This window comes from Salvelinus alpinus, chromosome 9 (genome assembly GCF_045679555.1).
Source record: "Salvelinus alpinus chromosome 9, SLU_Salpinus.1, whole genome shotgun sequence".
Lineage (NCBI taxonomy): Eukaryota > Metazoa > Chordata > Actinopteri > Salmoniformes > Salmonidae > Salvelinus > Salvelinus alpinus.
The window spans coordinates 65,305,809-65,320,665 of record NC_092094.1 but is presented as its reverse complement, the minus strand read 5'-3'; the positions used below and the strand labels follow the sequence as shown (position 1 = coordinate 65,320,665).

The 14,857-nt window shown below is 42.3% G+C and overlaps 1 protein-coding gene across 1 annotated transcript; it reads left to right on the top strand.

Annotated features, from left to right (window-relative positions):
* Positions 1-1,234: 1,234 nt before the first annotated feature.
* Positions 1,235-2,074, top strand: LOC139530973 (probable GH family 25 lysozyme 3). Its single transcript, XM_071327768.1, has 3 exons — positions 1,235-1,371; positions 1,603-1,857; positions 1,954-2,074. Exons 1-3 carry the CDS (start codon positions 1,235-1,237, stop codon positions 2,072-2,074), a joined length of 513 nt encoding a protein of 170 aa, XP_071183869.1.
* The last annotated feature ends 12,783 nt before the right edge of the window (positions 2,075-14,857 follow it).

The window sequence follows — 14,857 nt, the reverse complement described above, 5'->3', positions numbered from 1 at the left end:
CACAGATCATCCTGTCTTCAATTTTATCGATTATTAACGTTAAAAAATACCTAAAGTTGTATTACAAAAGTAGTTTGAAATTTTTTGGCAAAGTTTACAGGTATCCTTTGAGATATTTTGTAGTCACGTTTGAGCAAGTTGGAAGCGGTGTTTTTCTGGATCAAACGCGCCAAATAAATGGACATTTTGGATATATATCGACGGAATTAATCGAACAAAAGGACCATTTGTGATGTTTATGGGACATATTGGAGGGCCAACAACAGAAGCTCGTCAAAGGTAAGGCATGAATTATATTTTTATTTCTACGTTTTGTGTCGCGCCTGCAGGGTTGAAATATGCTTATCTCTCTTTGTTTACAATGGTGCTAACTCAGATAATAGCTTTTTTCGGCAAAAGCTTTCCTTTGCTTTTGCCGAAAAGCCTATTTGAATTCTGACATGTTGGCTGGATTCACAACCAGTGTAGCTTTAATTTGGTATCTTTCATGTGTGATTTAATGAAAGCTCTGCATTTTTAGTGGCTTTTAGCCAAGTGGGACGTTAGCGTCCCACATATCCTAGAGAAGTTAAAGTAATGATGGTGTCACGCCCTGACCTTAGAGAGCCTTTTTATGTCTCTATTTGGTTTGGTCAGGGTGTGATTTGGGGTGGGCATTCTATGTTTTGTTTTTTATGATTTTGTGTTTCTATGTTTTGGCCGATTCACGGTCAGTTTGGTATGGTTTATTGTTTTTGTTGGCGTCATTCTAAAATAAAATTAATGTACGCTCACGACGCTGCACCTTGGTCTGCTTCCTCCAACGATGGCAGTGACAGAACTACCCACCACCAAGGGACCAAGCAGCGTGCGCCAACCTGGAGGACGAGCTGGACCGGGGAGGAGAGAATGGCGGGGGACAAGACCCGGTCACGGAAGCCCGAGAGGCAGCTCCTAAACCTTTTTTAGGGGGGCACACGGGGAGATTGGCGGAGTCGGAGTTTAGACCTGAGCCAACTCCCCGTGCTTACCGTGGGGAGCATGTGACTAGTCAGGCACCGTGTTATGGGGTGATGCGCACGGTGTCTCGAGTGAGCATTCACAGGCCGGTGTGCTCTGTGCCAGCGTCCCGCATTTGCCGGGTGGTAGTGGGCATCCAGCCAGAACGGGTTGTGCCAGCTCTGCGCTCGAGTCCTCCAGTGCGCCTCCACGGCCCAGTGTATCCGGTGCCAGCGCCAAGAACCAAGCCTCCAGTATGTCTCCCCAGCCTGGTGAGTCCTGTGCCTGCTGCCAGAACCAGGCCTCTTGTATGTCTCCCCAGTCTGATGAGCCCTGTGGCAGCTCCACGTACCAGACTGCCCATACGTCTCCTCACTCCAGTGATGATCCATGGCAAGAAGGCTCCAGTGATGATCTATGGCACGAAGCCTCCAGTGATGATCCATGGCAATAAGCCTCCAGTGATGATCCATGGCAATAAGCCTCCAGTGATGATCCATGGCACGAAGCCTCCAGTGATGATCCATGGCACGAAGCCTCCAGTGATGATCCATGGCACAAAGCCTCCAGTGATGATCCATGGCACGAAGCCTCCAGTGATGATACATGGCACGAATTCTCCAGTGAGGAGTCATGGCACGAAGCCTCCGACGACGGCCTCCAGTCCGGAGCCTCCAGCGACGTTCTCCAGTCCGGGGCCTCCAGCGGCGGTCTCCAGTCCGGGGCCTCCAGCGGCGGTCTCCAGTCCGGAGACTCCAGCGGCGGTCTCCAGTCCGGAGACTCCAGCGGCGGTCTCCAGTCCGGAGACTCCAGCGGCGGTCTCCAGTCCGGGGCCCGCAACGAGGGTGCCCAGTCCGGGGACCGCATCGAGGGTGCCCAGTCCGGGGCCCGCAGCGAGGGTGCCCAGTCCGGGGCCCGCAGCGAGGGTGCCCAGTCCGGGGCCCGCAGCGAGGGTGCCCAGTCCGGGGCCTCCAGCGGCGGTCTCCAGTCCGGAGACTCCAGCGGCGGTCTCCAGTCCGGAGACTCCAGCGGCGGTCTCCAGTCCGGGGCCCGCAGCGAGGGTGCCCAGTCCGGGGCCAGCAGCGAGGGTGCCTAGTACGGGGCCCGCAGCGAGGGTGCTCAGTCCGGGGCCCGCAGCGAAGGGTGCCCAGTCCGGGGCCCGCAGCGAAGGGTGCCCTGTCCGGGGCCCGCAGCGAAGGGTGCCCAGTCCGGGGCCCGCTGCGAGGGTGCCCAGTCCGAGGCCAGCTGCGAGGGTCCCCAGTCTGGGGCCCGCAACGAGGGTCCCCAGTCCGGGGTCGGCGACGAGGGTCCCCGCACCAGAGGTGCCACCAAAGTGGGGTGAGCCAGTGGTGAAGCGGGGTCTGCGTCCCGCACCTGAGCCGCCACCGCAGATAGATGCCCACCCAGACCCTCCCCTATAGGTTCAGGTTTTGCAGCCGGAGTCCGCACCTTTGGGGGGGGGTACTGTCACGCCCTGACCTTAGAGAGCCTTTTATGTCTCTATTTGGTTTGGTCAGGGTGTGATTTGGGGTGGGATTCTATGTTTTGTTTTCTATGATTTTGTGTTTCTATGTTTTGTCCGGGTATGGTTCTCAATCAGGGACAGCTGTCTATCGTTGTCTCTGATTGGGAACCATACTTAGGTATCCCTTTTTCCCTCCTTTCGTTGTGGGTAGTTGTCTTTGTTTGTGGCACTATAGCCCTTCAGCTTCACGGTCGGTTTTGTATGGTTTATTGTTTTTGTTGGCGTCATTCTAAAATATAAGTAATGTACGCTCATCACGCTGCACCTTGGTCCGCTTCTTCCAACGACGGCCGTGACAGATGGACTGTCGTTTCTCTTTGCTTGTTTGAGCTGTTCTTGCCATAATATGGACTTGGTCTTTTACCTAATAGGGCTGTCTTCTGTGTTCTCCCCTACATCTGCTAAATATGCGTATCCAACCAATTACATTTTAATTGATTTGAAGGTGAATCTTTCTTATGTTTAGTTTTTAACCTCTAATTCCTCCCAAACCCGGATCCGGGAGCACCCCCCACAGTAAAAAAGCTGACTAGCATAGCCTAGCATAGCGTCACAAGTAAATACTAGCATCTAAATATCATTAAATCACAAGTCCAAGACACCAGATGAAAGATACACATCTTGTGAATCCAGCCATCATTTCTGATTTTTAAAATGTTTTACAGGGAAGACACAATATGTAAATCTATTAGCTAACCACGTTAGCAAAAGACACCACTTTTTTTACTCCACCAGTTTTTTACTCCATCAGTAGCCATCACTAATTCGACCAAATAAAGATATAAATAGCCACTAACCAAGAAACAACTTCATAAGATGACAGTCTGATAACATATTTATTGTATAGCATATGTTTTTTTAGAAAAATGTGCATATTTCAGGTATAAATCACAGTTCTACATTGCAGCTGCAATCTGAAATAGTGCCGAAGCTGCCAGAATAATTACAGAGACCAACGTCAAATACCTAATTACTCATCTTAAAACATTTCTGAAAAATACACAGCGTACAGCAAATGAAAGCCCAACATCTTGTGAATCCAGCCAATATGTCAGATTTTTTAAGTGTTTTACAGCGAAAACACAATATAGCATTATATTAGCTTAGCGCAATAGCCAGAAACACAAGCAATTTACCAGCAGCACAGGTTAGCGATCGTAACAATACAGCAAAAGATATATAATTTTTGACTAACCTTGATATACTTCGTCAGATGACAGTCCTGTAACATCATATTACACAATGTATATAGGTTTTGTTCGAAAATGTGCATATTTAGCAGCACAAATCGTGGTTATACAATGTGATCAGTGGCAACAGGTCATGCATTCTGGCCGGCGCCATCTTGGAAAGGCACCTAAGTTTACGATTATTTATCGATTAGATTGACTAAAAAATACAGGTTGGACAGCAAATGAAAGATGCATTAGGTATTAATGCAACCGCTGAGTTAGATTTTTAAAATTAACGTTACTAGACATACAGTGTGCGTTACAGCCAGACTAGTGGCGAATAATGAATAATGGCAGAATAATGGCGGACAAATGCGTTTACATTTTTCCACATAAATACGGAATAACATCATAAATAGCTCTTACTTTTGGACGAGCTTCCATCAGAATCTTGGGCAAGGTGTCCTTTGTCCAAAAGAATCGTTGCTTGGTTGTAAAACGTCGTCTTCAACTTCGGAATTAGCAGCTAACAATAGCTATGTGGCCACAACATGCCCAAATCCCCAAAACGCAATACTAAGGAAATTCCGAAAATAGCAATATACTCGCATAAACTGATATAACTCGGTTTAAAATAACTTCGTTATGATGTTTCTAACACCTATATCGAATTATATTACAGACGGATATAGCTAAGGCCGATAACTGAGCGTTTCAAAATGCCATCTTGAGGTCTTGCTTTGCGCAATGACGAACGACGAAAAGAGAGCTCACTTCGTTCCTTGGCCTTTTATAAGCTCTGAGAACTACGTAGACACTCCATTCCACTTCTCATTGGTTACTGACATCCAGGGGAAGGCGGGTGCAGTTCATGTCGACCCATAGGATACATACAGAGCTTTAAACTGATCTGAGAACAGAGCCTCGTTTTCAGACCTTCGCAGTTCCTGTCATGGATTTCGCTGCAGAAAGAGTTCTGGTTCACCCACAGACATAATTCAAACGGTTTTAGAAACTAGAGATTGTTTTCTATCCAATAGTAATAATAATATGCATATTGTACGAGCAAGAATTGAGTACGAGGCAGTTTAATTTGGGAACGATAAATGTCCAAGTTGAAACAGCACCCCCTGTAGTGTCAAGTTAACCAAATTAAACGAAAAACAATCAATCTGTTTTTTAAATTGACAACAATATTTCTTAAAAGGATCGGGTCAGAAGCATGAAATCATAAATTACATTTCTCATTCCATGAGCATAAGGCAGTGTGTGTGCACGCAGGGCTCAGCAGGAGGCATGGATGTTTGTCCTATCCATACACACATTGCAGTCACATTTCGAAAATGCCCTGCATGTTCGATCCATGGATATTTGGACATTGCCAAACGTTATAATATTAGTCAATCATCGCTGTTGATATGGCCTGTTAGTGACAAACGAACAGGCAGATAGCCTAGGCTACAGGTGGACACCAAGGACAGCGATCGGAATTCCCGCGATTTGACAGTTAGGTCTAACAGATGAAAGTGGAAGATGCACATTTTTTTACAAAATGGTAAATGAAAAACAATAAGCAGTGTATTGTAATAACAGACTTTCATTCAATGGGCATCACACATTGGGCTTATGAGTCCAAACTTTTCACAGAAGCTGCATGGACAAAGAAAGAAACTGTTGACTGTTTTGCTGCTCGTGATATTTTTATAAAAAACATTGGTTAAATGCTACTGATTAGGCTACCATGCGCCTCCCCTGGCAAAATCGATGCCATAACCAATTGCATTGGGACAGGACAGGACCGCCCCCACTCCTAAAAACCAATGAGGAGATGGGAGACTTGGTTCAAAGATTGCAGGACATGGTTCAAAGATTGAACCAAGTTCTGTTTTAGCGCCTGGCTACGCAGACGCTCGCAAGCAGTGTGGATGAAATTATTGAATAGCGTGTAAATTTACGCGGGCAGTGTGGTCAGCATGTACTGTAACATGCTGACCACACTGCTCGTGTTGCAAAATAAATGTACACATACATGTTTTACATTCATTGCGTGCCACAGCGAGCATCTGCATGGCCAGGTGCTAAAATAGAAATAGGTTCTATTTGTGACGCTCAAGTCCGGCCTCTCCCATCTCCTCATTGGTTTTTAGGAGCATATACCCACGTGGGTGATTGAAAGATGAACTGACGTCCACACTCCAGTCGGTTGTAGTAATGCACCGTAAAGTTGGTTGCCAACCACCATATAAAGTCCAAAGAAGTAAAAAAGAAGCCTGAGGAAGGAGCAGAGATATCTGTGGACTAATTGTCGGAGTAGAGGACCTTGTGCATTTCAGGTAAAATAACAACCCAATGTGTATATCCCAGGACAAATTAGCTAGCAACAGCAAGCTAGCTAGCTAAATTGCCATACATGTTTAATGCTTTTCGACCTGTCCCCAAATTAATATAATTGGTTCAGTTTGTTTTGATATTTCAACCTGCGTGTCCTGATCGTGTCTGGTGTTGGGGTACAAATTCAACATGCACGCGATGGCGCACACGCAGGCGCACGTATGGTTTGGTCAGCATGTTAGACGGGTATAGCAGAGCGCTGGCTTTTACAAGTTGGAATTGCCAAAGAGCGTGCTTTTGACACTAGTGCCGCCTTAACGCCAGCCAAAAATAAGACCTTATGTTTCAAAGTGCAGAGGATTTTGTCTGGACAGAGAGGGAAGTGAGGCTGAGGTTTAGCTGGGCAACATGCCACATTGCCTTAAAAGCATTGTCATCAGAAGCGCCAGTGCCCTCCTAGAATCAATATTTGAAATGTAAGGTTATCCATTATTCAAGAAATGAAGGCTGGTCAATTTCAGGGATCCTTATGACTGTACTCAAAGAGAATACATTTTTCTAATTGAATAGTGTCTTTAAATTATAGCTTGGCTTTCAAAGATTGCATGTCTGGTTGAGAATTGGACAGGACCAAATGATCTTCAATACATAAATTGTGTGGAACATGGATTTCATACCTCACCTGTGTGCAGCATGGATATACAGTACCAGTTAAAGGTTTTGACACACCTACTCATTCAAGGCTTATTTTTTTTTTTTACTAGTTTCTACATTGTAGAATAATAGTGAAGACTTAAAAACTATGAAATAACACATATGGTATCACGTAGTAACCAAAAAATATATTTTATATTTGAGATTATTCAATGTAGCTACCCTTTGCCTTGATGACAGCTGTACACACTCTTGGCATTGGTTACTCCTCCACCAAACTTTACAGTTGGCTCTACTCATCGTTGGACTGCCAGATGGTGAAGCGTGATTCATCACTCCAGAGTATGCGTTTCCACTGTTCCAGAGTCCAATGTCGGCGGGCTTTACACCACTCCAGCCGACGCTTGGCATTGTGCATGGTGATCTTAGGGTTGTGTGCGGCTGCTCGGCCAAGGAAACACATTTCATGAAGATCCCGACGAACAGTTATTGTGCTGATGTTGCTTCCAGAGGCACTTTAGAACTCGGTGGTGAGTGTAACAACCGAGAACAGACAATTTTACACGCTACGTGCTTCAGCACTTGGCGGTCTCGTTATGTGAGCTTGTGTGGCCAACCATTTCGCGGATGACCCGTTGTTGCTCCTAGACGTTTCCACTTCACAGCACTTACAGTTGACCTGTGCAGCTCTAGCAGTGCAGAAATTTAAGGAACTGACTTGTTGGAAAGGTGGAATCCTATGACGGTGCCACGTTGAAAGTCACTGATCTCTTCAGTATGGCCATTCTATGTGCCAATGTTTGTCTATGGAGATTGCATGGCTTTGTGCTCGATTTTATACACCTGTCAATAACGGGTGTGGCTGAAATAGCCGATATCCACACATTTGAAGGGGTGTCCATATACTTTTGTATTCATAGTGTATGTACAGTATATTGTGCATATAAAGAATTAGATATTTCGCCATAATACAGTATTTAGCCATTTATTAAAAAGCCCGGCTCAAGACCACTTTGCTTAACATTTCCTTGTAGCGAGTCATCATAACATCCTATTTACAACTGGATAATTGTGCTTTGATGGATTCGGACTTCAACCGGTGATAAAATAATTGTCATAGAAAGTGGAATCTAGTTACATTTGTAAAACATGTATTGATTGATTTTGGAACGAGACCAAAGAAAAACAGCATTGTCATTTTATCACTACCGACAGTGGAGATGATATTGTATCCCTTAGTTTTAAATAAGAATTGTGCAGGAGATTGATTAGCATCAACCACATCCATATTAATAATAAACATGCACAAAATTCGGCTTTGACAGAGAAATTCCTCTCTTGCAAACCTCTAATCAATAATTGAAAATAGTTTGGAGTGGACCTTACATCACCAGCTACAATCTAGCTTATTGTGTCATTAGTTTTATAGAAAATGTCACATTATAGCTAAATTAAATTACTGCTGCTCCCACGAGAGCCTCTTGTGAACAGTAGACACACACTTTCAATATAAAGTTTGGTGATCAGGAGGTGGTCTAATCCAATCAAATGTTGGCAAACCAGCAGGGCTGATTGGTATTCCCCTTGTCATGTTCTTTAGGAAATTAGTATGATTGGGTAGTGAATGAAAGCAGGGGTAGTTGCTGATACTCTCACTAACTGATCCAGGAACAGCTGATTTATAACCCACCACCTGGGCCATGTTTAGCACGGTACAACCATAGAGATTAAATGTAATATTGTAACCTGATCGGACTTTATATACAGTGCATTCCTTTTCCACATTTTGTTACCTTACAGCCTTATTCTAAAATTAATTAAATAGTTTTTCCCTCATCAATCTGCACACAATACCTCATAATGACAAAGCAAAAAGTATTTTTTTTTCAAATGTATAAAATATTAAAAAGGGAATTACCTTATTTACATAAGTATTCAGACCCTTTGCTATGAGACTCACAATTGAGCTCAAGTATATCCTGTTTCCATTGATCATCCTTGAGATGTTTCTACAACTTGATTGGAATCCACCTGTGGTAAATTCAATTGACTGGACATGATTTGGAAAGGCACACACCTGTCTATATAAGGTCACACATTGGACAGTGCATGTCAGAGCATAAACCTAGCAATCAGGTCGAACGAACAGGATTGTGTCGAGGCACAGGTCAGGGGAAGGGTACCAAAATATTTCTTCAGCATTGAAGGTCCCCAACAACACAGTGGCTTCCATCATTCTAAAATGCAAGAAGTTTGGAAGGGCCAAGACTCTTCCTCGAGCTGGCTGCCCGGCCAAACTGAGCAATAGGGGGAAAAGGTGACCAGAACCCGATGGTCACTCTGTGGAGATGGAGAACCTTCCAGAAGGACAACCATCTCTGCAGCACTCCACCAATCATTTTATGGTAGAGAGGCCAGACTGAAGCCACTCCTAAGTAAAGGCACATGACAGCCTGCTTGGAGTTTGCCAAAAGGAACCTAAATGACTCTGACCATGAGAAACAAGATTCTCTGGTCTGATGAAACCAAGATTGAACTCTTTGGCCTGAATGCCATGCATCACATTTGGAGGAAACCTGGTACCTTCCCTACGGTGAAGCATGGGGATGTTTTTCAGCAGCAACGCTCCCCATCAAACCTGACAGAGCTTGAGAGGATCTGTAGAGAAGAATGGGAGAAACTCCCCAAATACAGGTGTGCCAAGTTTGTAGCGTCATACCCAAGAAGACTTGAGGCTGTAATAGCTGCCAAAGGTGCTTCAACAAAGTACTGAGTAAAGGGTCTGAATACTTATGTAAATGTGATAGCAAAAAAATATTAAACCTGCTTTTGCTTGGTGATTATGGGGTACTGTGTGTCGATTGGTGAGGGGAAAACATTTTTTTAAATCCATTTTAAAATATGGCTGTAACTTAAACTTCTTTGGGAAAAAATCGTGCCCAATTTAAACTGCCTCGTACTCTATTCTAGATCGTACAATATGCATATTATTATTACTATTGGATAGAAAACACTCTCAAGTTTCTAAAACCGTTTGAATTATATCTGTGAGTAAAACAGAACTCATTTTGCAGCAAACTTCCTGTAAGGAAGTGAAAAATCTGAAATCGAGGCTCTGTTCCAGGGCCTTCCTATTCATTTGCTTGAAATCTATGGATATACATGCACTTCATACGCCTTCCACTAGATGTCAACAGGCAGTGGCAGGTGGAATGGGGTGTCTAGCTTGATCTGAGGTCGAACAAGAGCTCTTGGAATGACGTGACCGCAAATTTCCTTTGTTCAGCAAGGCGCGGGAAGGAACCCTGGATTGCCTTCTGAAAAGCTTTCGGTATAGACGGCTAATATCTCCGGCTTTGATTTTATTTGATACATGTGATAATATCATCGTAAAGTATGTTTTTTCAATATAGTTTTATCAGATTATTGAACGTTTATCGGGAGTTTTGGCGTTTTCCGTTCTCTGCGTTTGGTGAAGATGGACAACTTCGCGCCACTTGGCTAGCTTTGGTTGCTAATTCGACAGGAGAAGATGACATTCTAAAACCAAACAACGATTTATTCTGGACAAAGGACTCCTTGTACAACATTCTGATGGAAGCTCAGCAAAAGTAGGAACCATTTATGATGTTATTTTGTATTTCTGTGGAAAATGTTTAGTACTATTTTCCGCCCTCATTGCAGGCGCTGTGTCGCTATAACGTAAGCTGTATGTCGTACTAAAGTTATTTTTAGAATTCTAACACGGCGATTGCATTAAGAACTAGTGTATCTTTCATTTGCTGTACAACATGTATTTTTTAGTAAAGTTTATGATGAGTTCTTTGATTAGATTAGGTGAGTGTCAGAAACATATACGGATAATTTTGTGCAGTTTGGCTACGTATTCACATTGTAAAACCACGATTTGTACCGCTAAATATGCACATTTTCAAACAAAACATATATGTATTGTGTAACATGATGTTATAGGACTGTCATCTGAGGAAGGTTGTCAAGGTTAGTGAATCATTTTATATCTTTTGCTGGTTTTTTGCGATCGCTACCTTTGCGGTGAATGAATGCGGTTGTGTGGTTGGCTATTGTGGTACGCTAATATAATGCTATATTGTGTTTTCGCTGTAAAACACTTAAAAAATCTGAAATATTGGCTGGATTCACAAGATGTTTATCTTTCATTTGCTGTACACCATGTATTTTTCATAAATGTTTTATGATGAGTATTTAGGTATTTCACGTTGCTCTCTGTAGTTATTCTTGCTGCTTCGGTGCTATTTGTGATTGTAGCTGCAATGTGAAACTATGATTTATACCTGAAATATGCATATTTTTCGAACAAAACATAGATTTATTGTATAACATGTTATAAGACTGTCATCTGATGAAGTTGTTTCTTGGTTAGTGACTAATTCTATCTCTATTTGGGTGTTTTGTGCAAGCTACCTGTGCTGTGAAAGAAATGTCTGTGCTTTTTTGTATTTGGTGGTGAGCTAACATAAATATACGTGGTGTTTTTGCTGTAAAACATTTAAAAAATCAGACATGTTGGCTGGATTCACAAGATGTTTATCTTTCATTTGCTGTATTGGACTTGTTAATGTGTGAAAGTTAAATATTTCCCAAAAATATTTTTTGAATTTCGCGCGCTGCCTTTTCAGTGGAATGTGGGGGGCTAGACAGGTTAACAAAATGTGGAAAAGGTAAGGGGTCTGAATACTTTCCGAATGCATTTTATATGATGTATCAAAGGGGAGATGCGCCTTTTCAAAATTATGACATTTGCTTGTGAAAATAATTATTTCAAGGACGCCAGATCCTCAAAGGTTTAATGTTAGGCAATAACCCCTGTGTAGTTAAGATCAGTCATTTTACGTCACGCAATTGAAAATCTAATTTAATGATTTCATACAATGATTTCATTGTATAATATCACCTAATTTCTCTTACGGCTTTAACTCTGAATTATGATTTATTAATATGATGTGCCCTTGGATAATATTTGGGATAGGTCATATTATGTCTGCTGCATATTCAGAGGACTGCCTCAGTTTCTCTGAGTTATCCGCCACTGTTCGAAATGAGCCATCAGCGCAATGAAAACTGTAATTGCTTCTGATAGTGTTTGTCCTATACTGAGATCAGGCGAGATAACTATTGCTGAATCGGCTCCAATAATCCAGGGCAAACTGCGATGAGCAAAGTCATTCTAAAAGCCAAGTGTGTGTATCTGAGCGTGATGCCTTTATTAAACCGTTATTTAGTGGGTAGAAGTGCATTTCTCCTATCTCAACAAGGAGCATGTGGAGACGCCATAATTATACGGAGTCCGTAGATTGGAATGTGTGATAACATGTCTGTTTCACTATGCTTCTGTCTGAAATGGACTGGAAGGGCCAACACACAAGAGGTCATAGTTGGCAGTGGAAAATAAACAAATACCAAAAACGACCATATCATTTCAAATACTCCCCACCGGATTTAACTCAACAAGTTTAGAATAATGCAGAATGCAATCCTATTGTGTAGCTACAGTGCCTTCAGAAAGTAGTCTTACCTCTTGACTTACTGTAACGTAGACACAGGGAGTCTGGAAGCAAGTGCACTCTGAGTTGAATGAAAACGAAGGAATACAAAACAAGAGAAGGGTTTAACTTAGGGCCTCGACAACATTCCACTGAAAAGGCAGCGCGAAATTCAAAGATATTTTTTAGAAATATGTAACTTTCACACATTCCCAAGTGCAATACACCAAATGAAAGATAAACTTCTTGTTAATCTACCCATCGTGTCCGATTTCAAAAAGGCTTTACAGCGAAAGCACAAAATATGATTGTTAGGTCAGAGCCTAGTCACAAACACACACACAGCCATTTTACAGCCAAAGAGAGGAGTCACAAAAAGCAGAAATATAGATAAAATGATTTACTAACCTTTGATGATCTTCATCAGATGACACTCATAGTACTTCATGTTACACAATACATGTATGTTTTCTTCGATAAAGTGCATATTTATATCCCAAAATCTCAGTTTACATTGGCGCGTTACATTCAGTAATGTTTTTGCTTCAAAAAAATCTGGTGATTTTGCAGAGAGCCACATCAATTTACAGAAATACTCATAATAAACATTGATAAAAGATACAAGTGTTATTCACAGAATTAGAGATATACAGTACTTCTCCTTAACTTCTTTGGGGTACCCCCCCTTCTTCTCAATTTCCGCCTAAAGACATACCCTAATCTAACTGCCCGTAGCTCAGGCCCAGAAGCAAGGATATGATATTGGTATCATTTCAATTTTGTGGAAATGTGAATTGAATGTAGGAAAATATAACACAATAGATCTGGTAGAAGAAAATACAAGGAAATAAACATACGTATTCTGTTTTTTATTGTTGCTGCATCATCTTTCAAATGACCAAGAACAGACAAACATACAGATAGGATGCTGTGGATGATTTGAATGAAGAACATAAGATGGTAACAATACCTGAGCAAAGTTTTAGACAGATAACTTCAGAAATGAGCGAGCTACATGACATTGAGCATGAAGTTACCCAGGTGTCCCACACAAATGTACCCAAATGTACCCAAGTGGCCGAATTGGTACAGTTATACATTTTGAAGGAAAGAACTATATACAAAATACATACATGCTATTCCAACACACCCCCAAAAAATAAATATATATATATATATGAAAAAAGTATATTAAAAAAATAATAATAATAAACAAACAAATAACAAGGGTAACTATTTACACATGTTCTATTTACAGTATTGTGAAGACCCTCAGTCCTCTACACAATATTGTGCTGCTGGTGCCATGGCCCATAGCAGTCTCTTTCTGCTGTAAAGCAGAGGCTTACTGAACAGGTGGTGCAGGTGATGGTGCATTTCCTGTGACAAAGCACACAATGACACCTCCCTACTGTGCCCTTTTTGCCCTGAGGCACATTCATGCCTGCAGAGATTAATCTGGGCAGGTGAACACCACTGGTTGGAGCAGAAGGTGCTGCAGTGGACTTGCTGTAGCTAGCAAGCTCCTGGATGAGCAGCTCCCTGAAGGCTAGCTGTGAGATGGGGGGCTGTCTCTATCAATTTCCTCTATAATTTGGGTTAAATCTGTATACCTAGACTTTGTTTTAGCTTCTCCTGATTTATTCGCCATTATTTAAATATATAAACTTGTTGAAGATGCTATTGAATATGTACTGCTATGCGTAACACTCGTGGCTCCGTCAAGTAGGATTTGCAATGGCGAATGAACCTCTTTTACCCAGAGTTTACGACAAAAGCTGGTCTTCAAACGTATAACCATTACATATTGCTGTTTACCTCAGATCATTGGCTATCTTCCAAGCTAGATTTCAAGATGATCAGTGGTCATTGGGCCAAAATACAGTCAATCAACGATAGACTCGTCCTACCATTGGTGCGCAATGAGGTCATTGATTGGTGTCTTCAAATCGGTTTGTTTCGGTCAATACGTCCCGGGAAGAGAGCCATCATGTATGGTTGTGTTAGTAACAACCAGAGGATTGCAATGAAACCAACCATGACTGGATAAACGTTTGTTTAGTGTGTATAATTACCACGAACGCTTCGTCCAAAGTTGAATGAGACGGAAATCACGACGCAACCGGTTTACAAATGTTTCGTGTTAGGCTATAAAAATGGATTTTATCAAACAAAACGAACATTCACTGTGTAGTTAGTAGGACACTTGGCATTGTCACCAGAGGAAGACCTTCAATGGTAAGCAATTTATTTTTATTGTTATTTCTGACTTTCGTGATGCTAATGCTTGGTTGGAAAATGCTAGTAATACTTGTGTGTGTGTGGGGCGCCGTCCTCAGAAAATCCCATGTTTGCTTTTGCAGTAAACCTTTTTGAAATCTGACACAGCGGCTGGATTAACCCTTTCACACGTACCATCACACGGGTGTGATCGTTCTACAGTGGTCCCTGAAGCGTACGATCACACCCGATCACACCCGTGTGATTAGAACACTCATTTAGAACGCTCGTTTAGAACGGCCAGTTTCGAATGACGCAACAATCAGCGTTTGAGCTGGCCACACTTTTTTCAGAAACTATTTACACAAACACAGTCCTTACAAAGTTATGTCCAGAATGTGAGCAGTTTATTTTTGGATTCAATGTTCAGATATTCACAGAAGAATATATAGCAT